The sequence below is a fragment of the Maudiozyma barnettii genome, assembly GCF_903064755.1.
Source record: "Maudiozyma barnettii strain CLIB 1767 genome assembly, contig: KABA2_10, whole genome shotgun sequence".
NCBI lineage: Eukaryota > Fungi > Ascomycota > Saccharomycetes > Saccharomycetales > Saccharomycetaceae > Maudiozyma > Maudiozyma barnettii.
Window position 1 is genome coordinate 134,003 of NW_024545247.1, and position 27,799 is coordinate 161,801.

Below are 27,799 nucleotides of genomic sequence, written 5' to 3' on the forward strand. Positions count from 1 at the left end.
AATTCATCATTACATTTATAACAACAAACTTGAAGTCTAGTGAAAATATTATGATCATCATCACCATCATCGTCTATCTATTTGAGAACAGCTGCCGGTCATATAAGCAGATGTGTCATTTTGTATAAAAATGTTGGAAGATATTTTCCTTCTTCTTTTTCTGCCCATAGTATATCATCTTTCATTGCAATATTCATCCTTTTATCATTAATTGTATTTGAAACCTCAAATATGGGGACCAATAAGCTACTATCTTTCCCATATTTCAAATGTGCATACTTATTAGAAATCTTTCTAATAAAAAACCCATGTACTTCACAAAATTCCTCAACTATCTCACGAAAGGTTGGCCTAATCCTACGCATAGGGATATTTGTCATATTATAAATAGGTTCCTTTCTATCATCATCTGACACCATATCAACTCCATAAATGTTCTCTAGACTTCTCTCTACATTGAAGTCTTCATTATGTATTGGATTAATAGTATTGCTTAACTTCCATTCATTTAGAAACTTAAAGGTATTCTTTATTTCTAATATCTCTTTTTCATTTGGTAACGGATCTAAAAATGTACTATTTATAAACCAATTGAACCAGAAAATAGAGGCTCCCTTAGATTCATCATCAGCATACAGCAACCACTGGAATAAAACCTTGTTCAGCTCATTAAAGATAAACTTCAATAGCAGATCATACTCTGAAGCGTCAAATAGGTTAACGTAGGAACGAAATGTTTTAACAGCTGCTATGGAATCAGCTTCATCAATATTCTCTTTTACATCATTCCATTCTTCAAGTTCAATTAATGGATCATAGTATTTCTCTAAATAATCCTTCAAAAATGTTTTAGCAAAATTCCTAATACAGTTGTTTTTAATTCTATCATCTTCGTTTAGAAAATTCTTTATAAATATTAAATCAGAAGAATTCGGTATAGTAGAAGTTTTATAATCCCAATTCAAGCAGTACTGATAAAATTTATCAAATAGTAATTGCTTCGCTGCGGAAATCATTTTTTCAGAGGCAATTGTATTTTGCTCATATAGCCAATGTCTGGGAGAATCCTCATCGACAGAGTCTGTAAGATTCCAAGCTTTGACGGATTTAATTAGCTGTGGTGTAATATAAGTCTCTAAAATAAAATCATAACAACCAATATATTTCAATATACTCTCATAATTCAATAAATATTGGATAACCGTATCATAACTTTCACGACCTCTTGATAAATCAATCGTACTCCAAAAGTTTTCCATTTTAGTAAAGACTAGTTCGTATAATACTGTTTGTGTTCTATTCAAAAAACCCTTATTCGTTTCTAACCTATATCTTAAATTTTCTAACATATCAGTCAATGAACTTAAGATAGTACCACTAGGGTCTAATGGATCCCAAGCAACTTGTGTAAGTGTTCTATGTATCTGGTTTGCAATCAATTTATCGACAGTATCATCGTTTGGCAACTTAAGAATCATATGAAGTGAATCAGAAAAGTCAGATAGCGTTGAACTTTTAAGGAATTCCAAAACTTTAACATATTCTTCGATGTTATAGATGTCGTTTTCTACTATAGGAATTTCATTGTCTAACAGACTTAATCTGTTTAGCGTACCACTCATTTCAGTTAAATTCAACTTCAGCTTACTTCTTCTTTGAAAGAAAGTGTTGTCATCCATTTCATTGATATTTTCTTTCAAAGTTAACAGGACAGGGGTGTCCGAGTTAAAATAATCGATTGCTGAGTTTAAGTCCAATTCATTCAAAAGTCCGGTGACATCTTTACGACCACCTTTCTCAAGACTCATAGACTCTATTTTTTCAGACTTTTTAAACGAAACTGGTTTGGCTTGCGTAGAATATTTCACATCTTCATCAGAGGAACTTATACTATAGTCATCATTTATAGACTGTGTCATTGACAACATACCTAGACCAGCTCTCTGGAAAGCTGGGGATGACGCACTCTCAGTTTGAATGGGATTTACTATACCTGAACTATCGGCACCTAACCCTTTACCACTAACATATCCCATTTTGGAAAGTAGCTGAGCACCAATCCCATATCGCTGTTTTAGTTTGCCCTCTTTGTCATTGCCCTGTATATGATGTTTCTTTGTCGGCGCTACTTCACTAGGATAAGCTGACTTTCGCTTTTCCATTCTTTTAATATCACTCTTGGACCGTCGGTTCAATGTATTACATCTACTATTGGGAGGTATGACTTATTACTACAACACCCTTGTTATTTAACTCATCTCAAGTGTATTTTGTTTACTTTTCTATTTTCCTTTAGAATTTTTCAATACGTAAGCCGTCAAGCGAGTCATACCAATAGTGAGAAATAACAAAAGTATGAGAAACAACACATATGAGAGTGACCTCTGTTTAATATTTAATTCTAATGGTAGTTTTGGGATCATTAAATGGTTAAATATCTTGAATAAAGGTAGTTTGTTTATGATGTTCCACCCATTCCCTTAAAAATTTGTTTATTATTATCAATAAGAACAACATCCAGATATAAATGAGACTAACTAGACAGTTAAAAAAACAGAAATATATTCAAAAAATAGCTATCTAAGATTTGAATGTACCTTGAAAAAATTCATGAATTAAAATCTTAACGTAGTAAATATAGCTTTCTCCTTTCAACAAATATTTTAAGCAAAATAAATTGCAAGAACATAATCCAAATTTTCATTCGCTTGATCTACTTTCATCAAACTTCCTCAAATACAAAATGAATCTGTTATACTTTAAATATAACCTATAAATTATATATCTTTGAAATTTTAAAAACTTTTGATTGAAATTTTGCAACTGTATTTCTCTTTAAGGAGTGGTTAGTTTGTTACTTTAATCTGACAGATGCCTAGATGTATCTCGAGGTCATAGTATCACCTTAATAGACCAAGTAATGTAAAATTAGAATCCCATTGTTGGAAATTTTTTCTTTGAAGCGCATCAAGCGTTAGGGGGAAAGTGTTGAATATGTAGCGGCAGCACTAAAAAGGCTAACATTAGCTTAACCTAACTGAAGGTGAAGGTAGCTAATATAAGTAGAATTTAGAGTGTGCTGCACTACCGTATATATAACAACAGATGATATATACTGCATAATGTAGTATTCGTTCCCCCTACATTGGGTTTATTGGAGCTACATAGTCCAACGTTACTATGCACAAAAGATGAGCAGTTTAACAACAGCAACTCTGTTTAACAATTATAACATGATCTGAAACTTATTGTTTCATTTACTATTTTATATATAAATTAATTTATTTGGTCCTTTAACTCTCTTACACAAACGTTTAACAAATTATTATGGGCGTGTGGCGTAGTTGGTAGCGCGCTCCCTTAGCATGGGAGAGGTCTTGGGTTCGATTCCCAACTCGTCCATTTATTTTTCCCCTTCAAACGACCGACCCAAGTCGGTTGTGTTCAATCCAAACTACAAGTTGAACTCATTCCTTTCAACTTCATTTCTTATTAGATGTTGACCATCTTCAAGGTGTTGATTATTTTTTTTGTTATCTATTGCTTGCTATGAATCGTAACTAATGTATTCATTGGAAGAAAGAATAGTAAAAAAAATCTTGCCCATTTTATTTTGATAGTCTTTAAATTATAAAAAAAATTTACAAATCAATTATATTATAAAAAAATTAATTAGTTCTGAAAAAGATTGTTGCTATATTTCAATCCCAAATTGTAAAATCCTGTAATTCTGTGAATCCATCCTCAATTTTAGGAGCGAATGCACTATCCATAGCGTTACCTAAATTACCCATATTCATCATGGCTGGACCAGCAACCCCTGCCATATTATCATACATACCTGCATTTGAATTATGTATGCTACTGTTGTAACCACTATTATTGCCCACAGGTTGCATACCACTACCGGCAGTATTCATATTATTTCCCGGTAAGTTCATGACAGAGGCCATATTGCCCATGCTCACATTGCTATTTAAACCACTTTGGGAAAAGCTATCCATACCGTTTGTATTCGGAGCACCTATATCAGAAATTGGATTAAATTCGTTGATAGCAGCCATGACACTGTTAGAGTCAAACAAGTCCCCAAAGTTCGAGTTTTGGACAAAGAAATCGTCCGAATTTGGTGTTAATGTAGAATTTATCAAATTGGCGTTATTAACAGCTAGGTTACTTCTGGAGGCAACGTTACTGTTAGAATCCTGGAAGAAATTTGATACAGATGGTAGGGGCATACCCATCGGAGAGGCTGCATTTAATGGAATATTCATACCAGGTGCTGGTGAGTTAACAGCAGATGGGTAAGATGAATTTCCATTACCGTTGAAACCTTGTTGACCTGTCATCATGCTTGGCGGAACATTTTGAACCTTTGTACCATCTAGAGTCATACCGGTAGAAGATATACCAGATGATAATGTTTTTCCTTGATTCAAAGCCGGAGTAACCACAGCATTATTCAACTTCCTTCTCTTTTCAGAAGCATCCTTTTCTGCTTGTTGCTCTAACTTACGTATATTACTATTTGTATAAGTAATTGGTTTGTAAGACGACCTTATTGGAGGCAACTGCGTAGTAGACGATGTAGATGGAACTCTTGGTCCAACAAAACCTAGAGCGTCTTGATAAACAGGACATCTCTTCAATTGGTCAGTATTACCAGACATGATTAACGAAGGAACATTTTTGAAGAAACCAGAAATCTTTGGATGCTTCCACGTAGTTAGATTAAAGCCACCCTTCTTAGAACCACTTAATAATGTGATAAAGAAACCAGTAGATCTGTAAGTTCTTGTTGCATATGGATATTGTACTGCTATTTGTTTGGTTAATTTCTGGAAGAGTTTCATTCTTGCAATCAATATATTAGCAAGTTGGAAATCAGCAACAGAATCTAATGCAATACTATTTATCATATTGGAACTCAATTCTAATGGGTCCCTTACACTTCCATAGTTGGAGCTCGAATCACTAGAATGGGAGTCATTATCTGAGTCCTCACCACCACTACTGTTATTGGAGAAGATATTTTCCTTCATACCACCAATTGGACCACATTTGGAACGAAGTGTTAAACACACTAAAAACTGTAAGGCTCTATGACCAATATCCAAACAATGAGGTGTCAACAAAATGTTGACATAATCAAAAATGGTTGAATGGTTGTGTAAAATTTTATCCCTCTTAACATTGTTGAAGAATATCAAACAATTCCTGTATCCATCTGTAGCAAAATTTAGTGTTTGTTGGGCGTAATTTTTAGTTAGCGCAATAGTACCACTATCTTGACTACCCATTGGTTCATAATGTGTAAACAATATGTAATTCAGTAAGTAAAGTAACATTCTTAAAGTCAAATGTTTTGTGAAGAAAAGAGCTTTTGTTGTAGACTCGTGAGGTAATTCAAACTTCTTCTCAGAGGGAGCAGTAGAGTGCTTCTTACCTGACACAGAAGATGCAGGTGAGGCACCAGTAGTAGAGCCCGGTGTATTCATAGCTGACATTGGACTAGAGACACTCGAATTTCCGATCGGAGTAGCAGTACTTGAAATAATTTCTTCTAAACTTGGTAAGCCATAACTTTCATCGGTGTAATCTTGGAAATTAATAGAACCTTCTGAGGTTGTCAACAACCCATTGTTAATTAAATCATTTAAAACGTCACCTATACTTTTCTTTGCATATGTCAAATTGGATAAAGATTGGATTAATTCATCTAACTCGAATTTCCTAACATTCTTAGCAAGGAACACGTTTAAGATATTATTTAGGACGGCAATGATAACCAGATCAATTTGCCAGAACAAACTAAAGTTCTTAATGATAATTAATTCCTTAATATCACGTACGTAATCAATCTTAGATGCGGATGGTAACTTTGTATCACTAAAATCTTTCAAATTTCTCAATAATCTTGGAGTACCCAATGTTAAAGATTGTTGGACATCCAAATGGACAATAAAGAACCAAATTTTTCTCCATGTGTGTTTGAATCTTTCTGTAGTTATTTGATTTTCCTTTACGCTAGAATTACCTTCTGGGTTACCATTGGCTCCAGCATTGTTTGAATTATTTCTTTGACTGTTGTTGTTTCCAACGTTCATAGTAGTACCAGCTGCACCTTGACCATATGTGGATACGACGTTTAATTGAGGGAAATTATCTGGATCTCTATGTAGACCACAACTAAAAGCCATCTGGATAATTGATGATAACAGAATTTGGTTCAATTCACTATCATGAGAGTTTGGATCACTAATACTATGGAAACTGTTGTTATTTCTCTTGTTGGCGAAACCTTCTGTTGGGGAATTCATCATGTAAATCTTATACAGAATAGCAAATTGGATTGTGGTTAGATTAATGTTATTGTTTGATATAGATGAGATTTTATCGAATTTGATCAAGTTATCCTTTACTAGATTTAGCAATTCCATAGGAGTTTCATGTTTCATTAATTGGTTATCTTCCTTGTTGTTAGAGTTTGTGTTAATATTCAAATGAGATGCAAGATAAGAGTTTGTTAACTCGGTGTTACCCAAATTAATTTCACATCTATTAGCCGGTAAGGATAACCATGTCAATCTTAGAATAATAATCATAATACCCAGATTACAATAATCAGATGATTTTGCCATATGTAACTCCAATTTCTTATCTGGTGTTTCATGAAGGATTTGAATTAAATGATTCTTAAAATTTTGCTCATCTATAATAGGAATAATTGGGTATATGTGTTTAAAGAATTTATCGATAAATGTGAGTATAATGTGTCTTGGAGGTAACATTGAAATTACTTTAGTGACAATTTGTTCATAAGTCATTTGTTCAGTGGTCTTAGCCATTAAACTTGGTTCCGTCTCCTGTGGTACTGGACATTTCGAAGTCAATTTTTGGAATGATGGTAAAGGGTTGGTTGCAGATGGAGCAGCTGTCTTTGGTTGAGCTTTATTATCACTATCAGTCCTCTTCATCTGTTGATTTATTGAATCCATTTCTGATTCATCTGTTTCCGTAGGGAATCTATGTGCCACGGGACATTTACTAATATCTCCTGTGGAGCCTGCGGGCAATGGATGTGGAGCAATTGACATACCACCAGTCGTAGATGCCATTACAGGGACTGGAGAGGATTGTGGCTCCTTTTTAACAGCTGGTCTAACGTCAACAAATCTATGAGCCACAGGACATTTACTTATGTCACCTGCACTACCAGTAGGTAATGGATGTGGAGCAATGGGTGTTGAATTCGAACCTGAAGTCGATTGTGGTGTTGGTGGTGGTGGGGTATCTATCTTAATTCCTTGAGCTTTAGCTTGTGCAGTACCCACTAAACTTTTATAATCGATAGGGCATTTACCTGAAGAAGCAAATTGTAAATTTTGAAAACTTTTTGAAGGATGAGGAGGACGTTTAGCATTTGATACCCCGTTACTATTACCAACCATTCGTTGAGAATACCAATCATTGACTCTTTCTCTAATATTAAAGATATGACCCCATAATAATTTCAAATATGGGTCACCTTTCATGATAGCCAGCCAATGTGTGGCCCCTAGGTGAATTGTCCCATTATTTTTAATATGTAACATATCGAATTGTTTAGTTAAATCTAATTCGTCGTTGTCATATTTATCTCTTGGATTAGCAGTACTGGGATGATTAGTAGCTGCGACCAAAGAGCCTAAATTATCTGAGTTTGACTGAGTTTGACGATCCATAGCACTACCATTTGAAGAAGATGAAGAATCGTTCATGACTAAAGCACTATTATTACTAATCGAAGGCACCGGACTGTTCATGTTCATATTAGTGTTATCTGGAGTATTAGCCACAGTATTAGAGTTTGAAGTTGATGAATGAATTTTTGATAGAGCTTTTTCTAAATATTTCACTCTGTCTCTTAAATTTTTCAATTCAGCTTCCTTAGATAATTCCTTTTCAGCTTCTTCAGCCCATGATTGTTCCATATAATGACATAAATGAGCTACACCGGTCTTAGTACATTGATTACAATGTGGTCTAATCTTATCACATTTAACTTTTCTTTTACGACAAATAGTACATGATAAAGGGATTCTATTTCTCTTTCTCTTTGATTTTTTATCTTTTTCTTTACTTGAAGAAGAAGGTGTGTTTGCTGAAGGTGATGCAGATGCAGAGACAGCTGCAGATACGGATGCTGTACTATTAGGAGTTCCGATATTAGTAATATTAGTACTGGTATTATTACTATTACTATTACTAGTACTGTAACTATTATTGTTATTATTATTATTATTATTGTTGTTGTTCATATTTATATTCATATTCATACTCATGTTATTCATGTTATTACTATTATTATTATTATTATTATTTTGCATGGTTGGACGCATCATATGCTGAACTTCTGGCGAAAATGTATCAGCTGGTAAAGCGATCGACGGTTGTGTATTCATTCGTACTAATGTGAAATTCAATCCTATTCTTTTACGTTTCTCAGGTTAATATAATATTGCGATTTCTTTTCTCGATAGGATGACTTATTACTACTACTATTATTATTATTACTAAAGCAAAAAAAATAAATAAATAAATATAAATATCTTAGTAAGTTATAGTAGATCTCAACTCGAGAACCTGTATTAACTGAACAATTTTTAAAAAAACTGCAATACTGATGATGATCGTATCGTTTGTGGGAATCTTACTAATTTTCCTATTCCACGTTGCGGTTGATGGGTCAAAAGTTGTTGATGAAAGAGAGATGGGATGTGAGAGAAGGGACTCGTTTCTCTCTGTCTCTACCTCTTACTTCGTTTGTAATTTTGCCTTCTTCTTCTTCTTTTATTTTTTTTTTTCGTTTTTTTTCTTTCTTCTTTCCGAGTGCTCGTTCCGTGTTTTCTCTTTCATGCGGGTGTTAAAATTCACGTTCGTTTCTCTAAAGTGTGACAGAAATCGCCATTTTTCAACCTTTTTGAAATTAACGCCGGCGGGGTTTTCTGTTTGGCCGGAAAGAGCAGCGATCTCCGCGTCGGTTTTTGGGTCGTTCTACACAGCAGCGGAAGCAGGGGAACGGAAAGGTATTCTGTTAACTCAGTTGCGCTCGTTGCTAGTGATGTCCGCGGGGGTCACGTGAAGACTGAAAGTTTCTCCTTTCGTGTAGAATGATATGGGTTTGGGATGACACTACACTCTCCCATAATGGATAAAATACCAGTTATCACAAGGTGACACTGCTTTAGATTAAACTAATGAGATCACGTAGACGATGTAAGTGTGCATTACACGGTATTCCTATATTTGAATAAGGGTAGGCCAATACGACATTTTGTGGCGTTGTGTATCTCGCATCGAATGCAATGGTCTTGTTGTGGAATTTGTATTGCTTATTCTACCTTTCATATGTACTATCTACACATATATAATTTTGAATGCTTCTATTTACAATATATATATATGTAATTTGAGTGGAGGGGAGAATTATCTAGAGAACGTTCCACATGCGGGAGATAAACTGATGGTACCATAGAATGGTGTCGTACAAGAATAACTGGTTACGGCGTCTTTCGTAACGTATCCAATTCATAATATAAGTGAGCGTCCATCTTAGGGTCCAACGACCATTAATGTTGTCGTTCTGTTCACAATCCTCTCCATAGACAGTCTTTGAACAATACTGGGTCATAATTAAAAAAGTGCGTTCGGGACCCAGCGGATTATGCAACGATTCATCCAAATATCTAGTCAGATCATTTGTCTTAAGAATCAGTAATACAATTCTAGGGATTCGAGATAAGATACTCATTAAGTCCGGTAAAAACTCTCCATCCATGAAACGAGATGTCATCGAACTGATTTCCTCTTTACTTCTTCGAGTGCTGATATCATAATGTAACGCCACATCTATACTACGACCCGTAATGGCAGCGGCAAATAATGGGAATTGTTCATCGTTAATATTAGCAAACCGTTTAGCATAAAAACGCATCTTGTCTTGATCTTGATCTAATAATGCTAACCAAAATCTCGCATAATCTCTTCTCATTTGTGTCTCTGGGAACCTATATAAACCATGATCAAATAAAATAATTTCAAAATTATGAGGGTTGTTACTCGTTGGAGTCACGGGTCTAATGGCTAAATTACCCCCATGAGGATCACAATGTAGACCAACATTTGGTGTAAAGATCATGTTACTAAATATATGTGACAAACATGACGATACTTCAACCCTTGATATACGGTTGCTATCAATAAACTCTATATTATCCAGTCTTTTACCTTCGACATATTCCATAATCAGAATTCTTTGATGTGCCTCGATAACATCTGGCACTTTTAGTGCTGTCATCTTAGTAAATTTCTTGAAATAACTCTGGGTATTAATTGCATTTTCTGCTTCTTTATTAAAATCTAATTCTGTGTATATCGAAGATTGTAATTCATCACCGAGCCACATTAAGGGATATTCTGGAAACACCCTATCCATTAATGAAAATACCGTCTTTGTTAAGATGACATCCACAGGAATAAATTCTTTTAATTCTGGGTGTTGACATTTCACTGCAACATTTTGTCCCGTTGACCTCAACTTCGCAATATAAACTTGTGCTAAAGACGCTACACCGATAGGTACGTCATTAAATTCACTAAATGTCTCGGCGATAGATTTACCTGTGTCACTAATAAACATCTCATTGATCGACTCTATAGAAGATTCAGGACATTGGTCCTGTAATGGAATCATAGTCTCTGTCCATTCCATTGGTAATAAATATGTCATTGCACCGATGTGTTGACCAAATTTAATAAAGATCCCTCCATTAGTTCTTAAAGCGTCCAATGTAATAAGTGCACATTGGCTGTGACATTTTGATAATGCTTCCTTTCTAGATTCTTCATCCGGATAAGGGTCATCTAATGTCTTCTTATAATAATAAAAACATCTTGCTGTAGCCTTCGCTACTACCCCAGCACGCTCACTAGTGAAATAGACATGATCAACAAAATTATGGACAGCACCGTCGCTGTCATATAACAACACTCCCGACGCCAGACTTGCACCAAACAAAGTCTTCTTCTTATTTTTGGAGACGGTTTCTTTCCAACTCCTTACTGGAGCAGATCTGGAGGATTGTGATACCCACCTGCGTGGTATATGTAAGAATGGGAAACGCTGAAACAAGGGCCTCATCTCAGAACCAAAAAATGTAATAAAGAATATTAATAAACAAAAAGTTCAATGGTAAATTTTCGAAACTCAGGGTATTAAACGATGTATCGATCGATACCTTTTACTCTTCTTTCGTAAATGTACCTCCACTTGTCCCCTCCCAGATATGTCTAATAAAGGATATCTTTAAATACTCATCCTCCAATCCCCTCAGCTTTGTTCGTTTACGGAACTCTCGGTAGAAGCGAAGTCACGCCGCTCATAATATATACGTATTAATGTGTACTGAGAACGCCAATGAAGTGACAAGATAATGATATGGCATTGCTATTTGTTTAAGATTAAACTCATTATTTTATTTAGTATTTAATAAAGTGCAATTAGATATACACTGGCCTGCTGTTAATGTACTATTGTCTCTCCGGATGCCTTTAATCCCGTTATAACCACTTCTCCGAGGACACTCCCGATGACTACATCGACAACCGAGTCGAATGTGACTAAAGTCTTTCCATTAAAGAAAATTTCGTTAAATACTTCAGATAATTCGCTTCGATCAATTATATTCATATCATCGTCATTTATATCAAAAGTAACGTCGATGAAAGTATTGTTGCCGTTGTCCTCATCATGCTTAATCTCAGATGTAGATTCAGTCCAAACTCTCATTGGAATCGACAAAAAATGTATCCCCTCATGATATATCTCCAAATCACCTTTGATATTATGTACATTAAGCCTTTCTTCTTGAGTCTTGTAAAACGCCAAATTTATTGTGGCTGTCATTGTTCCAACCATACGAAGTCTATTTTCTGACCATATTAATCGCATATTATCGATTGTGACTTCTCTTAATGCATCCGTTCCATTAAGTGTAGTATTTATAGATATTGGAAAATAACCTAATTCGTGGAAAATAGATTGTAATATATCTGTTGGTAAAAGCATATCATCTCCATGTTGAGCATTTGAATGATCTATATCTGCAACTTCACCTTTCAACTCGATCTCACAACTCAATGAATCGTTCATTAAATCATTGATAATCATTGTCAATGGTGTAACAGTATTTTCTTCATCTGAGGAACAAACATGTGTCAGTAATTCCCGAGGTAGTGGCCCTCCTAATCGATTAAACAGTGTAAGTGATTCGTTTTGTTTCAAATCGAATTTTTCACTATGACATTCCAATGTAGGTACTTCAATAGTGCATTTGTTATAACAATCCGGAAGTCTTACACTCCATTTAAGATATGGTATAGTTGTATCTTGGGGTATATGTAACCATTTATTATCTGATAACAATCTATCGAATATTCCTAAAGGAGTTGTTTGTATCTGTACATCAAAATATAGATCTGAATCATCAGTGACTTGTAATTGTTGTGCCTTCGGTATTTCAAAATTTTCATCCAGATAACCCCAAAATTGATCTTCTAATTTATCCCATTTGAAGATCTTAGTCCAATCTAGGTGAATCCTAGGTACAGATGCTAATCTAATATTTAGTTTCAGAACACTTTGCTTGTATAAAGTAACACTCACTTGAGACCATAACTTTAAACCTTTATATTTGTGAGATATAATCTTCTTAAGGACACTCATAATATTCTTCATATTTGGTTGTACTAACAGAGTAACATTTACTGGTGTTACTGTCCCATTAAGTAACGAGACACAAACTGGGTCCTGTATTAATATATTTGCCAGTTCAAAATTCTTGTCATTAACATTATGAAAAGTTGTAGAGTTATTCAAATCAACACAAAGAGTCTTCACTAGTGTTTCTGCTACAAACTTGAAATTTTGTATTTTTTGAGGGTCTACTGCCAAGGAACTATTTTGTAAATGATCATAATTTATCATATAATCGGCCTGTACTGTCACTTGTAGATATTTACCACCATCATTGTCCAAATCTGGATTTTTTTTACTTTCTCTCCAACCGTCAATATGCACATCACGTACATTTACATCTGATATTTGGAACACATTATCCTGTACTTCCTCAACTGTAGGGGTATGTTTGACGAATGTAGTAACTTTATAAGTTGTGAGTATAAATAATATCCCGGCCAAGACAGTTCCTAATATTATTAGATCTACTTTTCTCACACCATATAACTTTTTTCTAGACTTCCTCATATCGTCTGATGGGTAGGAAGATGGCTCTATAGTATGTTGTATATCATTATCTCTGGTTGTGTTCTGTTGGGTTCCCAGTAAGGGTTGAGTCTCTAGGTCGTCCACAGGCATGGTTTCCGATCTTCTTCAAACTATCGGGTGGAAATACTGTATATGTTTAATTATAACCGCTATAGCAAACTTTGTCACCAATAACCTTAAGAAAACAGACTTTCGAAAAGTCCCTACACCCACCAGAAATACATTCTTTTCAAATTACTAATTTGAGTGAACTTCTTAGTGAAGGCCATCGCCAAGTCCAAGTGCCCTTACAGGGGGAAAAAAAGACATCAGCTCATTACTATGGTGACTAATCATTTTATGGCTAGTGAATACAAGAGATCGTTTTTCTTTGCAGTACTCCAATAATTGCATGACCAGAACTCAATCGTTCATTACAGAATACTTTATGAATGGTTGTTCTATTATATTATACACATACGTATATCGAGAGTTTACAACTCTGGCTCTTAGCCTTTCTTTTACCTAACTGTCTGTCATATAAAACGGGTGTGAAGCTCATCGCCTCGCGGGACACCTTCAGAAGCTGAAATTTTTCAATTGCCCATTTGATGATAATATATAATGCATATATAATTCGAACTTTCCTTTTTGATTGAGAGATTTCTCATAAGTTAGTTATTGCTTTTTCATTTATTTATTCATTAGTTACGCCAATTGCACAATATATTAACACCTATTAACTATGCTGTACTTGATTGGGTTGGGTCTTTCTTACAAGAGTGACATCACAGTTCGTGGTCTAGAGGCCATCAGAAACTGTTCCAGGGTATACCTAGAACATTACACCAGTATTCTTATGGCTGCCTCCCTAGAGGAACTAGAAGAATACTATGGCAAGCCCGTCTTACTGGCAGATCGTGAGTTGGTGGAAACTGGATCCGAACAGATCCTGAAGGACGCTGATAAAGAAGATGTTGCCTTCTTAGTTGTTGGTGATCCATTCGGTGCCACAACACATACTGATTTAGTTCTAAGGGCTAAGAGAGCAGGCATTCCAGTTGAAGTTGTCCATAATGCATCTGTAATGAATGCTGTAGGCTCCTGTGGTTTGCAATTGTATAATTTCGGTCAAACTGTATCGATGGTTTTCTTCACTGAGAATTGGAGACCTGATTCCTGGTATGATAAGATTTGGGAGAACAGAAAGATCGGTTTACATACTTTAGTGCTACTAGATATTAAGGTCAAGGAGCAAAGCATCGAAAACATGGCTCGTGGAAGACTCATTTACGAACCCCCTCGTTATATGTCTATCTCTCAATGTTGTGATCAACTACTTGAAATCGAAGCCACAAGAGGTACCAAAGCATACACACCGGACACTCCAGTGGTAGCAATCAGTAGACTGGGTTCGGCGTCTCAAACTTTCAAAGTCGGGACTATTGAGGAATTGTCTCAATATGATTCTGGTGAACCATTACACTCTTTGGTCATCCTAGGTAGACAATGTCACGAACTTGAACTTGAGTATTTACTAGAGTTTACAGATAACAGAGAAAAGTTTAAGAATGACGTTGCTGCCGATCAGGAATATTTTAAGCCAGCTGCATGGGTTCCTCCAACTGAAGAAGACAGCGAATAATCTGATATTTAAATGAATACATAGGTATCTCCATAAGCAAGACATAATTATTTATAATTGATTCATGACTAGTTACTTCTTATTTCTTTTGAAATTTGAATTTTTTTTTATCGCTGTTGTTTCTATTCCTCCATAACTTTGAAGGTTATATGTAGTCAGCATTGAAACAAACGCAACGCCTTGTTCTAAAAAATAAAAACGTATATTGAGAAATAATGTTAAAAAGATCTATCAACGACCATTTTTCACAAGATTAAACAGTGCACACAAGGATCCAATCCAAGAGAACCATACAAGTTTCCTGTCATTTTTATATACCACCATCAAAATATGTCTCACATTAAATATCTTTTACTTGTTTCGAGGCAAGGAAAAGCCAGATTGATGCAATGGTACACACCTTTCACACCTAAACAAAAGACTAAGATAATAAATGATTTGACACCATTAATTTTGGCTCGTAAACCAAAGATGTGTAATATTTTGGAATATAGCGATCACAAAGTGGTATACAGACGATATGCAAGTCTATATTTCATCTGTGGAATAACGAATGATCAAGATAACGAACTATTGACATTAGAGATCATCCACAGATTTGTTGAAACCATGGATACATACTTTGGTAATGTATGTGAACTGGACATTATATTTCATTTCGACAAAGCTTACGATATCTTGAATGAATTGATAATGTGCGATGGTTCAATGGCAGAATCGAGCAAAAAGGAGATATTAAATAATGTACATGCAATGGACGCAATAGTGAGTAATGATCATTTAGATAGAGTCCTGAGTTGATCAATTAAGAAACTTACATAATATACATATTTAGACTACATATATTAATAATAAAATATTGTCATTTATTCTGGTCTAAAAAGACAGTGCCAAATATGTTTCTCGGCAACCATCTCAGTAGAGTCCGCATTGATCTCATAATTGGCACCATCATTATCAGAGTCATCAATCGATTCTTCTGCCTCTTTAGAGTCACTTTTCCGCCCTCTTAATTTATCATGCTCTAAGTCATGTTTATATAATATAATGTTCTCCTCAACCGAGTCCATCATCATAAAATTCCACACAAAAGTTTCCTCCGTTTGACCAATTCTGTTGTTACGACTGGTTGCCTGTAATTCATCACCGTGATTTATAATTGGATCTAACAGGAAAATATGTTTTGCATTCATTAAATTCAATCCTGTACCTAATGTACGCACATTTAGTAATAGACAAGTAATAGTTGAATCATTCTTAAACTTATCTATAGTATTACTAATAGTTTTTTTATTTTGAAAACCTTCTAAAAATAATATATTATTCAAAGTTAAGATATGGGTTATTATCTTCAAAAATTCAATATTCTGCGAGTAAAGTAGAATTTGTGGAGGTATTTTATTTTCAGACTGATCACGTAATTTCAAAAATAGAATTAATTTTATTACAAAATCAATCTTGGCTCCGAAGCTTTCCTTAATTTTTATTTTATGAACTTCATTCATCTGTGGAAAGTTCGAGTACTTATCACTAAGTGAAAATAATTCGTCGCTATATGTACTAGTTGGATTAACTATTCCAGTTGTGACACTAACTATATTTTGATCAGAGGCTACACTTAGTTCACTATTTGACGAATTAACCTTATGCTGTTCTTCATTTTTAAATTTAAAATTATAAACCTCGGAAATATCTGTTGTTTCTTTGCAAATTGGGCAAGTCTTATGGTTTTTCAACCAATTATGAATACAGCTCTTGCAAAAGAAATGACCACACTTCATAATAGAGCCCAGATATATGACACCAAGACAAATAGAACAGGTAAATGACTTGTTTTGGTCAATTAATTCTTTCAATTTCCTTAAATTCTTTAAGTAATTTACTCTAGATTTTGTTTGATTAATTTTATTGACATTTGCGTCATATCTTTTGTGAGTCTTGACTTCTTTAACGATAATATTCCTTACGTGTGGTTCTAACTGAATCAATGATACCAAGGAATCTGATATTCTTTGAAGTTGAGTAAAGTATTCAATTTTACTATTGTAGATAACATTTAGTTTTTTAATTGATTCTCTAATTGCTTTGTTCTCATTTTTTATTCTTTTTATCTCACCTTCGTAACTTAATAAATGATCTTCAAAACTGTTACTTGTAGTGACAGTAGTCAATGAACCGCGTACTATCTTTGAATTCTTCAATTCGTTAAAAATAGAGTTCAAAGATACACCCTCCTTTATTAAATTCAATTTCTTTATTAGTTTAATGTGGAACTCAGAATAATTGGGATCGATATCAACCAAAGTTTTGGCATTTAATTTAATGACATCGTCTTCAGAATTAATAACAATATCCCTATTTTTCAATACTTCTTCCAGACAATGTAGATATGCATATATTTTATCTTGATTATCTATAGAACTTCCGTATTCCTCAGCTTTCTCTTCCTCATTTGCTTCTGTATATTCCTTTGAAATTGGTCTGTGTAAAATTTTAATCACTTCTCTCATGAACTCGTTGAACTGTTTTGCTTGGTTGTTTAAAGATGCTACGGAAGTTCCGAGGGACTTGAACAATTTTTGAGTAAGGAAATTTGAAGCAAAATTTTTATCGTCCTCATATTCAATCACTTGGAGTTTAGTCAGCGACCTACCATTCTTTTGTTTCTTGTAAAGATAGTCATCTACTTCTTGTATCGTTTCATCAACTTTCTCAGACCTTTCCTTTAACATTTGCCTCCTCAATTTTTCTGCATGTTCATAATACATTTGTTCTTGTAATTGGTGTTTATGAATAGTATTCATTTCTTGAGCGGAATAAACATCATTATACTCTTTACGCTCACGAGAATGCGATCCTTCTTTCTCGTTTAACAGATTTATCTTTTCATTCATGTCATCAATTTCTTCTAACTTCTTTGAACCTAAAAAATAATATGCTGTACCAATAAAAAAGAAACATTGGTGTAGTAGATCTATGTATGCTCTGATTTGGATCTTAGAAGAGATAACCTCATCTTCCGTTACAATAATATCAATTGCATCGTCAACTTTGTCTTTACCCTGTGGAAGAGATTTATCGTTGGTTTGATTTATATTAAATGGGTCTCTAATATTAAACTTTTTCCATAAATCATCTTTGATCTCATTTATAATAATGGAAAATATATCAATAGCTTCATTAGGCATATTCTGCAATTCCATCTTAGCTTGTGCTGCTTTGAGATGTAACTGAATGTTCTCTCTATGTAAAGTGTCCAGTAATTCTGTAGCATTAATCGTCATCAATTCGAGAATATCACTAATATTATGAACAGATGTAATTTGGGTATCTAATTGTCCGAGTTTTGAATTCTTCAATTGATTCTTCTTAAACCCTCGATGATGTGCTCGTCCTTCAAAAATACTCAAAATATTCTCAGGAATAACTGCATGACAACATAGGTATCTTAGTTTTATTAGCCATTGATTTAATTGTGCCGGGGGGATTCGAGACTTGTTTTGACCTCTTGGACCAAACCCTGAAATAAACAAAAATTCATTCCAAGTATTAATATAATTATCCCATTCGACAGGATTAAATTCTAATGGAATAAGGTATTTGGTTTGTTTTGGAATGTGAATCTGGTCAATTACATCTTCTTTTATATGTCTAATACAAATATCATATTTTAAGAAAATGTTCAAAAGTTCATTTATTGAAAAGTGTATACCACTTTTCAATATCGTTCCTTTGTTTGGCGCAACATCGATTTCAGTTTTGTGGTCTTTAACATTCTCTAAAATGTTAGTATTTAAATTAGATACAATATCAGGTATATCACAAAATGGACGAATCTTTAAGTATGATAACACTGTTTGAGTATCTTTAACGTTTTGTATTGGTGTACCTGATACACCCCACGTATGGATTCTATCCAGTAATGAAGTACATTTTGCAGCTTGAGTATTATCACTTTTCAACATTTGGACCTCATCTAAAATAATTCGGAAAAATTGCATTAAGGACAATGGAGACGAATAATCATACCTTGGGGCATTATTATTATTTCTTCTTGATCTTTGATTTGCATTGTATTGAGTGTAATGTATTTCCATGTTGATTACATTGTAAGTTGTAATGATAACATCAAATTGAGATAACTTGCGGACAATTTCATTGATATTATCCGTGTTGAAGGTCTGCTTAACGTTATTATAACCTTGGTAATGGAATACTGATACAGAATCTTTATTTGTGTGTTGCATAATTTCGTTAATCCATTGTTGCAATAGCGGATTTGGACATATAATTAGAGTTGTCTTTGTCTTTAGAACGGTTTTTCCTAGTTCATTAGTATACGAAATTAAGGAATTAGAAGAATCATATTCTGTTTGGGTTAATTGACGTTTATTTAAAAGGATTAATGAAAGTATTTCAATGGTCTTCCCCAACCCCATTTCTTCACATAATAATCCCTTTGCATGTTTTTGGTTTTTGTTGTTCGAGAGGTAATAATGATTTACATACATTTCTCTTGCAGAATCTGAGTCCAGAATATAGTTCGTAAATTTATTCCAAAAATAATGTATTGATTTATCAGAGTTCATGACTTCATACCCATAACAAATAGATTCGTTAAGAAATAGTAATAAATCTGAATCCGAGGGGATAATGACGTCGTGGGGTGTATCTGTAGTCATTTTATAACCTTCTTTTGATAGTAACCAATGTAAACTTTGTCTTTGAAATGGCAAAAGATTAACGTTTAAATTTGGTATCGTTTTGAATGAATTTGTATCAAATTTGTCAGTTAAATGGGTTTTGGTATAATTTATAGTCTGTGTAATGAAGTGTCTCTCAATAAAAGGTGAGTTTATAATATGATGTAGTATTGAGGATTGATCATTAGTAGAGAATAATAAATCTAAGTACGATCCTGTTTCAGATGTAAATTTATTAAAAGAATTTTTATGAAATTCAAGGAAAATATCAAATGAAAGTGTATCATATTTAATTTTACTATTTTTAATAATGATATTTTTCAATTGTTTCCTTTTAGGTCTTAAATTCTTTAATGTATCGTTAATTTTCTTATTATATGATTTCAATCTAAATTTCTTTGATATAGAACCTTTGGAAGTAATATTAGATCCGGAGTCCGACAAATGATTTCTTAAAGTATTCAATTTTTGTTCATCCTTAAGAATAGAATAATTCAAACTAACTAATGATAAATTTTTCAATAAAAGCTTATCTTGGGAGAGAGCAGTGAAATCTTGCCGTATAGACCACAAGGGAATCAAATCTGGACTAAATATAGTAAGACAGCCCATTTCTTTCTGTTCCTTTATTTCAGGATCATACTTAATTAACACAGGTATATCTAATAGTGGAACTGATTTGTAGAATTTCTCGATTCGGATCCTACAAGACGAAAGCCGTATGTGTGATGGAGTTCTATCATTAGTAGCAATAGAAGAATTTCTTTTCAGTCTCTTCACAGGAGGTGTCGTCGTGGTCGTGGTTAATAAATCAGCACCATTTGAAAAATGGTGCTGATTTATCACATTAATTAACTCATCACGATTAGCTATAGAGGTTATATCGGTTTCACTCGCAAAGAATGATATATCAACAGTATTAGTATTACTCATCAGCACAACCCTAATGATTCATTCTACTAACGAATGCTAAACGATAACTGTTATCTCAGTGGTAGTTTCCCTTCTTTTAGTGTGACAGACTCATCGTCTAACGGTGTTAGAAAATGCAGTGAATATATATAAGATTTCATTTGTTAAGCAAAAATATTCAATATTTACATTAATCCGGTAGGAAACTGACCGATCTGTCAATTAGGTAAGAAGAAGAAAGATGAAAAATTGTGATGATGATTTACAGAGAGGACAGATACAATAATAAAATACCAACCCTAACGTCAAACCCTACATTTACACACATATTTTCGGCCGGAGAAAAGTATTTCTATTGTGAATGAGAGGGAGAGATGACGTCAGTCACGGATATAATTACGTAATTGAGACTATAATAGATAGATATAGATATATTTTCTTCCAATTAAGATAGATGTGGTACCATTAAACTGTGGGGTATGGAGTTCAACATCTATATGTAATCTACAAGACTATTGAGATAAAGAATGTAAATATGGTAGCCATCCATCTCGTGGATATCGCAGCACCCAAGCGAATCACCGGTGCAACTGGAAAATTACAATAAAACAAGTTACTGTTTCAATACATACATATATATAAGTATAAGCTATAACCAATCTTATAAGCTCACTTCACTTCACCAAACAGGGAGATGCAGACTGAAACCCCCCCCCCCAAAAAAAGATCTCTCAATATAATTTGAAATTCCGTTTGGCTCCCCCCCCCCGCACATCCTCAATTTCGCCCTCCCGTCCGCTTTCCAGCATCAACACCGCGAATACAAAGCAACAAGCAGGTAAAAAAATAGGAGGGCTGTAATTTCTTGAAGGGGAAGGAATATTCACACACACATATATATATAATAATAACAACAACCACAATTGCTGATTTTTATAGTAATGGAGATTAGAGTACGGTCTTTGTAATTTTACTATTCTTATATATCTTCCTGATCTGTTATCGAAAGAAGACGAAAAGAGAACGGATACATACTAATAAATATATAAAAAGAGGTATATAAAGATAAGTTTGTCACATTTTTTTTAAAAAAAAGAAAACAAAAGAATCAACAAGAACAGATCATATCATTGTATTGCATTCATTCATGAATAAAATTAAAGCATTTTTCCATAAAAGTAAACGTTTCGATACCGAACAAAATATTCAAACTAGTGATCGGAAGAATAATGATAATAACGATAATACCACAAACGTTAACATGAGCATGAGCATGAACATGAACAAAAAAAATATTGTAAACCCTACAACAATGGATCATACAATAGAACCAATACAAATAAGTGCAGAACTTGAGACTCAAGATATTCCAATTACAACTACCATTCCTCAGCAACAAGAACAAACAAAATCATATTCATTTAATGAAAATACCAGATTTGATGACGAGAACGATGACAATTCCTTCGCTACTAGTGATTCGAATTTATCATTAATATCATCAGATTTTGAAAGTGAATATAGTTATGTTAATGATTCTACCACGGAGGAAAATATATTTTCTGAACAACTTGAATTAAAGGATTATAAATTGAATGAAAAAATTGGAGAAGGTGCTTTTTCAAAAGTGTACAGGGGTACACCTCTTGAATCATCTTATGTCGCCAAACATTATAAACAAGTTGCCATCAAAGTGATCAAAAAAGATATATTGACTGTAGAAGACAATGAACCCATAGAAGTAAACGGTGAAAGACATGGTTCAAGCAAGACCTCCACAAGGGAACAAGTCCTTAAAGAAGTTGCATTACATAAACAAGTCTCTCCAGGTTGCAAAAATATTGTTCAATTTATTGATTTTCAAGAGACACCATCTTATTATTACATTGTTCAAGAATTATTAAATGGTGGTGAAATATTTAATGAAATAGTGAAATTGACATATTTAAGTGAAGATCTTACACGTCATATTGCTAAACAATTAGGTAATGCAATTAAACATTTACATTTAATGGGTGTAGTACATCGTGATATTAAACCTGAAAATTTATTGTTTAATCCAATAGAGTTTATAGCCTCACCTGAACCACGTAAATTCCGTAAAAGTGATGATCCAAACTCAAAAGCTGATGAAGGTGTATTTGTTCCAGGTATTGGTGGTGGTGGAATCGGTATAGTGAAATTAGCAGATTTCGGATTATCAAAACAAATATATCAAACCAATACAAAGACTCCCTGTGGTACTGTTGGGTATACTGCCCCTGAAGTGGTTAAAGATGAAATGTATTCCATGAAAGTTGATATGTGGGGGATTGGCTGTGTTCTTTATACGATGCTTTGTGGGTTTCCCCCATTTTATGATGATAAGATTAATATATTAACCGAGAAGATCTCTAGAGGTGAATATACATTTTTACAACCATGGTGGGATGAAATTAGTGATGGTGCCAAGAGATGTGTAAGAAAATTGTTAGAAGTTGATCCCGGATCAAGATATGACATTGATGAATTTTTGAATGATCCATGGTTAAATCAATACGATTGTGAAATCAAACAAAGGAGTCAAGCTAAGAGAAAGTCAAAGGCTCATCATCATCATAATAACAATAGACGTAGGATTCTATTCAATCAATTCGCTGATAAGGATGTATTATATTCTCCTGCTGCTGTCGCCATGCGTGACGCATTTGATATCAGTAATGCTGTTGCGCGTATTGAGGAAGAGCGTATGCAAACACCTATCTATGGCCTGGGGTCCCTGGCAGAAGATGATGAAGCAGCATCCCTCGATGAGCAACGAATGAAAGAACAGGAGAGACAGCAAGAGAGACAGCAAGAATTAGAAAATAAGATGTTCCATTTGAAGTTGGATACGTCGACGATTGTCATGAGACGGAAACAAAAGAAAAACAGTATACCTTAATGAACAGAGGTATACAAATTGACAGTTTCCCACTACACTACACACACATACATATATATATATATATATATATTTGCACATAAATACAATAACAATGAAAATAATATTAAAAGAACCCATGCTGTTATAAGTGGATACGATCATGATATTGAGTAAGCCTGCTTCCCTTAAACCTCCTTGCTTTATATATCTGATGAGGGTGGGCGGCTAAATATTTTTCACGTGGACACATTCGGGGTCCCCCAGTGCACATCTTCATATCACAGGGCACGAACACCGTGCACAGTGACATACCCTCAGCTATTTGTCGGGTAACCACCCACCCACACACCGCACCACAGCACAGCACAGCACGCTCCATGAAAAAGCAATCACAGCGCACCAGCATGGACCCGCCCGCTCCACGTTTCTTTTTTCTTCTCTGCGGTCCCTTCTCTCTTTCTGTCCCTCGCTCGCTCGCTGCCTCGCAGGATCGCTCGCGCTGCCTCTCTGAGATAAGCGATGAGATGCGGCAGGGCACAACAAACAAGAAAACGTCCACAAAAAAGAAAGTGAAAAATTTTCTTCCTTTTTCACGCGCACTCATCTCTCACCCACACACAGAGACACACAGATAGAGACGGTTAAGCTGGCGATGCTGATGAGAGCACAAAGTGAAAAATTTTCACTTCTCACTGGTAACTCAACTTGTTAATAACTGACAGCACATCTACAATGAAAGAAGAAAAAGAACAGAGAACGTTGAGAATATCGTAAACTTAATGAGTACAAAGTGATGATGATGATAATTATGATGATAATAATAAATAATGAAAAAATTTCTCATTCTGCTCTGCTTGTATTCTTCTTCTTTTTGTTTTTACCTTTCACCTGTGCAACTTACACTACCTCTTTCACAATATGGGTAAGCAAATTTAGTGAAAAATTTTCTTTTTTTTGGTTTTTTGCTTTCTTTACCTCTTTCCATTCTTGATATTTTGTCTTTCAATTATATATATAAGACTTTACTCGATTTCAAACTTGTAACTTATTTTATTTTCTTTCTAAAATTTTATTCTATTATTAAAATCATTTTTTCTTATTGATTATTTTCTTTAATAGACCGTGTAAGAAAATGTCTGATTCTCAAGAATCCATCAAGGTTTTAGAAGAACTTTTCCAAAAGCTATCTGTTGCTACTGCTGACAACAGAGAAGCTGTTGCCACTGAAGTCTCAAGCTTCGTCAACGGTGGTATCATCGAACACGATGTTCCAGAACAATTCTTCAGCACTTTGAAGAAGTCCATCAAGGACAAGAAGACTGCTGCTAATGCTCTAGAAGCTGTTGCTCACATCGCTAACGATGCTGGTTTGTCTCCATCTGTCGAACCATACGTTGTCGATTTGATTCCAGAAATCTGTGCTAAGACTTCTGACAAAGACAAAGACACTCAAGCTATTGCTTGTAAGACTTTGATCGCTTTGTCAACCTCCATTAACCCAGTTGCTGTTAAGGCTTTCCTACCACATCTAACTGGTGCTTTGTCTGCTACTTCCAAATGGCAAGAAAAGGTCGCCATCTTGGCCGCCATCTCCGAATTAGTCGACGCTGCTAAGGAACAAGTCGCTCTAAGAATGCCTGAATTGATCCCAGCTTTATCCGAAGCTATGTGGGATACTAAGAAGGAAGTTAAGACTGCCGCTACTGCTACCATCACTAAAGCTACTGAAACTGTTGACAACAGAGATATTGACCGTTTCATTCCAGAATTGATTGGTTGTATTGCTGATCCAAACTTGGTCCCAGAAACCGTTCACTCTCTAGGTGCTACTACTTTCGTCGCTGAAGTTACTCCAGCTACTTTGTCCATTATGGTCCCATTATTAGCTAGAGGTCTTGCTGAAAGAGAAACTTCCATTAAGAGAAAGGCTGCTGTCATTATCGATAACATGTGTAAGTTGGTCGAAGACCCACAAGTTGTTGCTCCTTTCTTGGGTAAGTTGCTTCCAGGTCTAAAGAACAACTTTGCTACAATTGCTGACCCAGAAGCTCGTGAAGTTACTCTAAGAGCTCTAAAGACTTTGAGAAGAGTCGGTAACGTCGCTGAAGATGACACTTTACCAGAAGTCTCTCACGCTGGTGATATCGAAACCACTTTGTCTGTCATTAAGGAATTATTGAAGACTGAAGATGTTGCTCCAAGATTCAACATTGTTGTTGAATATGTTGCTGCTATGGCCGGTGACTTGATCGATGAAAGAGTCATTGACCAACACGCTTGGTTCACTCAAATCACTCCATACATGACTGTTTTCCTACATCAAAAGACCGCCAAGGATATTCTAGATGAATTCAGAAAGAGAGCTGTCGACAACATCCCAGTTGGTCCAAACTTCGATGACGAAGAAGATGAAGGTGAAGATCTATGTAACTGTGAATTCTCTTTGGCTTACGGTGCTAAGATTCTATTGAATAAGACTCAATTGAGATTGAAGAGAGGTAGAAGATACGGTCTATGTGGTCCAAACGGTGCTGGTAAGTCCACTTTGATGAGAGCTGTCGCCAACGGTCAAGTTGACGGTTTCCCAACTCAAGAAGAATGTAGAACTGTTTACGTCGAGCACGATATTGATGGTACCAAGGCTGACACTTCCGTTGTTGACTTCGTTTTCGAAGGTGATGTCGGTTCTAAGGAAGTCATTGTTGCTAAATTGCAAGAATTCGGTTTCTCCGATGAAATGATCGCTATGCCAATTGCCTCCCTATCTGGTGGTTGGAAGATGAAGTTGGCTCTAGCCAGAGCTGTCTTGAAGAATGCTGATATTCTTCTATTAGATGAACCAACTAACCATTTGGATACTGTTAACGTCGCTTGGTTAGTCAACTACTTGGAAACTTGTGGTATTACTTCCATTACTGTTTCTCACGACTCCGGTTTCTTAAACAAGGTTTGTGAATACATTATCAACTACGAAGGTTTGAAACTAAGAAAGTACAAGGGTAACTTGACTGAATTCGTCAAGAAGTGTCCAGCTGCTCAATCTTACTTCGAATTAGGTGCCTCTGATTTGGAATTCAGATTCCCAGAACCAGGTTACCTAGAAGGTGTTAAGACCAAGCAAAAGGCTATTGTTAAGGTCTCTAACATGACTTTCCAATACCCAGGTACTTCCAAGCCACAAATTGAAGACATTTCTTTCCAATGTTCTCTATCTTCCAGAATTGCTGTCATTGGTCCAAATGGTGCTGGTAAGTCCACTTTGATTAACGTCTTAACCGGTGAATTGCTACCAACTATTGGTGAAGTTTACACTCACGAAAATTGTCGTATCGCTTACATTAAGCAACACGCTTTCGCTCATATTGAATCTCATTTGGACAAGACTCCATCTGAATATATTCAATGGAGATTCCAAACTGGTGAAGACAGAGAAACTATGGACAGAGCTAACAGACAAATCAACGAAAACGATGCTGAAGCTATGAACAAGATCTTCAAGATCGAAGGTACTCCAAGAAGAATTGCTGGTATCCACTCTAGAAGAAAGTTCAAGAACACTTACGAATACGAATGTTCTTTCTTATTAGGTGAAAACATCGGTATGAAATCTGAAAGATGGGTTCCAATGATGTCTGTTGACAATGCTTGGTTACCAAGAGGTGAATTAGTCGAATCTCACGCCAAGATGGTTGCTGAAGTCGATATGAAGGAAGCTCTAGCTTCTGGTCAATTCCGTCCTCTAACCAGAAAGGAAATTGAAGAACATTGTGCTATGTTGGGTCTAGATGCTGAATTAGTTTCTCACTCTAGAATCAGAGGTCTATCTGGTGGTCAAAAGGTTAAGCTAGTTCTAGCTGCCGGTACATGGCAAAGACCTCATTTGATTGTTCTTGATGAGCCAACTAATTATTTGGACAGAGACTCTTTAGGTGCTCTATCCAAGGCTCTAAAGGCTTTCGAAGGTGGTGTTATTATCATTACTCATTCTGCTGAATTCACAAAGAACTTGACTGAAGAAGTCTGGGCTGTTAACAACGGTATAATGACCCCATCTGGTCATAACTGGGTTACTGGTCAAGGTGCTGGTCCAAGAATCGAAAAGAAGGATGACGAAGAAGACAAGTTCGATGCTATGGGTAACAAGATTTCCGGTGGTAAGAAGAAGAAGAAGTTATCTTCTGCGGAATTGAGAAAGAAGAAGAAGGAAAGAATGAAGAAGAAGAAGGAACTTGGTGACGCTTACGTTTCCTCCGACGAAGAATTATAATTATAATAAAAGAACTTTAAACACTAATTTAGTGTTTTTTATCCCTTTTCGTTTGTAATTA

At 35.0% G+C, this 27,799-nt stretch overlaps 11 protein-coding genes and 1 non-coding gene across 12 annotated transcripts; 6 read left to right on the top strand and 6 right to left on the bottom strand.

Moving 5' to 3' along the window:
* Positions 1-98: 98 nt before the first annotated feature.
* Positions 99-2,162, bottom strand: SPP382 (mRNA splicing protein SPP382; the record flags this gene model as incomplete). The annotated part of the gene is made up of 1 exon (XM_041552443.1): positions 99-2,162. The coding sequence occupies one exon, from the start codon at positions 2,160-2,162 to the stop codon at positions 99-101; it is 2,064 nt and encodes a 687-aa protein (XP_041408377.1).
* Positions 2,163-3,329: 1,167 nt separating this feature from the next.
* KABA2_10S01320 lies at positions 3,330-3,402 on the top strand. Its single transcript has one exon. It is a non-coding gene; the product is annotated as a tRNA-Ala (tRNA).
* A 299-nt stretch (positions 3,403-3,701) lies between these two features.
* HAP1 (Hap1p) lies at positions 3,702-8,444 on the bottom strand (the record flags this gene model as incomplete). Its single annotated transcript, XM_041552444.1, has 1 exon — positions 3,702-8,444. One exon carries the CDS (start codon positions 8,442-8,444, stop codon positions 3,702-3,704), a length of 4,743 nt encoding a protein of 1,580 aa, XP_041408378.1.
* Positions 8,445-8,665: 221 nt separating this feature from the next.
* On the top strand, positions 8,666-9,124 carry KABA2_10S01364 (uncharacterized protein; the record flags this gene model as incomplete). Its single annotated transcript, XM_041552445.1, has 1 exon — positions 8,666-9,124. One exon carries the CDS (start codon positions 8,666-8,668, stop codon positions 9,122-9,124), a length of 459 nt encoding a protein of 152 aa, XP_041408379.1.
* Positions 9,125-9,472: 348 nt separating this feature from the next.
* Positions 9,473-11,182, bottom strand: CQD2 (Mcp2p; the record flags this gene model as incomplete). Its single annotated transcript, XM_041552446.1, has 1 exon — positions 9,473-11,182. The coding sequence occupies one exon, from the start codon at positions 11,180-11,182 to the stop codon at positions 9,473-9,475; it is 1,710 nt and encodes a 569-aa protein (XP_041408380.1).
* Positions 11,183-11,563: 381 nt separating this feature from the next.
* On the bottom strand, positions 11,564-13,417 carry TAG1 (Tag1p; the record flags this gene model as incomplete). The annotated part of the gene is made up of 1 exon (XM_041552447.1): positions 11,564-13,417. One exon carries the CDS (start codon positions 13,415-13,417, stop codon positions 11,564-11,566), a length of 1,854 nt encoding a protein of 617 aa, XP_041408381.1.
* Positions 13,418-14,051: 634 nt separating this feature from the next.
* DPH5 (diphthine synthase) lies at positions 14,052-14,951 on the top strand (the record flags this gene model as incomplete). Its single annotated transcript, XM_041552448.1, has 1 exon — positions 14,052-14,951. The coding sequence occupies one exon, from the start codon at positions 14,052-14,054 to the stop codon at positions 14,949-14,951; it is 900 nt and encodes a 299-aa protein (XP_041408382.1).
* Positions 14,952-15,281: 330 nt separating this feature from the next.
* On the top strand, positions 15,282-15,752 carry APS1 (Aps1p; the record flags this gene model as incomplete). Its single annotated transcript, XM_041552449.1, has 1 exon — positions 15,282-15,752. The coding sequence occupies one exon, from the start codon at positions 15,282-15,284 to the stop codon at positions 15,750-15,752; it is 471 nt and encodes a 156-aa protein (XP_041408383.1).
* A 65-nt stretch (positions 15,753-15,817) lies between these two features.
* IRC20 (E3 ubiquitin-protein ligase IRC20) lies at positions 15,818-20,587 on the bottom strand (the record flags this gene model as incomplete). Its single annotated transcript, XM_041552450.1, has 1 exon — positions 15,818-20,587. The coding sequence occupies one exon, from the start codon at positions 20,585-20,587 to the stop codon at positions 15,818-15,820; it is 4,770 nt and encodes a 1,589-aa protein (XP_041408384.1).
* Positions 20,588-21,713: 1,126 nt separating this feature from the next.
* On the top strand, positions 21,714-23,489 carry RCK2 (serine/threonine protein kinase RCK2; the record flags this gene model as incomplete). The annotated part of the gene is made up of 1 exon (XM_041552451.1): positions 21,714-23,489. One exon carries the CDS (start codon positions 21,714-21,716, stop codon positions 23,487-23,489), a length of 1,776 nt encoding a protein of 591 aa, XP_041408385.1.
* A 124-nt stretch (positions 23,490-23,613) lies between these two features.
* KABA2_10S01518 (uncharacterized protein) lies at positions 23,614-24,075 on the bottom strand (the record flags this gene model as incomplete). The annotated part of the gene is made up of 1 exon (XM_041552452.1): positions 23,614-24,075. The coding sequence occupies one exon, from the start codon at positions 24,073-24,075 to the stop codon at positions 23,614-23,616; it is 462 nt and encodes a 153-aa protein (XP_041408386.1).
* A 528-nt stretch (positions 24,076-24,603) lies between these two features.
* Positions 24,604-27,738, top strand: YEF3 (translation elongation factor EF-3; the record flags this gene model as incomplete). The annotated part of the gene is made up of 1 exon (XM_041552453.1): positions 24,604-27,738. One exon carries the CDS (start codon positions 24,604-24,606, stop codon positions 27,736-27,738), a length of 3,135 nt encoding a protein of 1,044 aa, XP_041408387.1.
* Between the last annotated feature and the right edge of the window lie 61 nt (positions 27,739-27,799).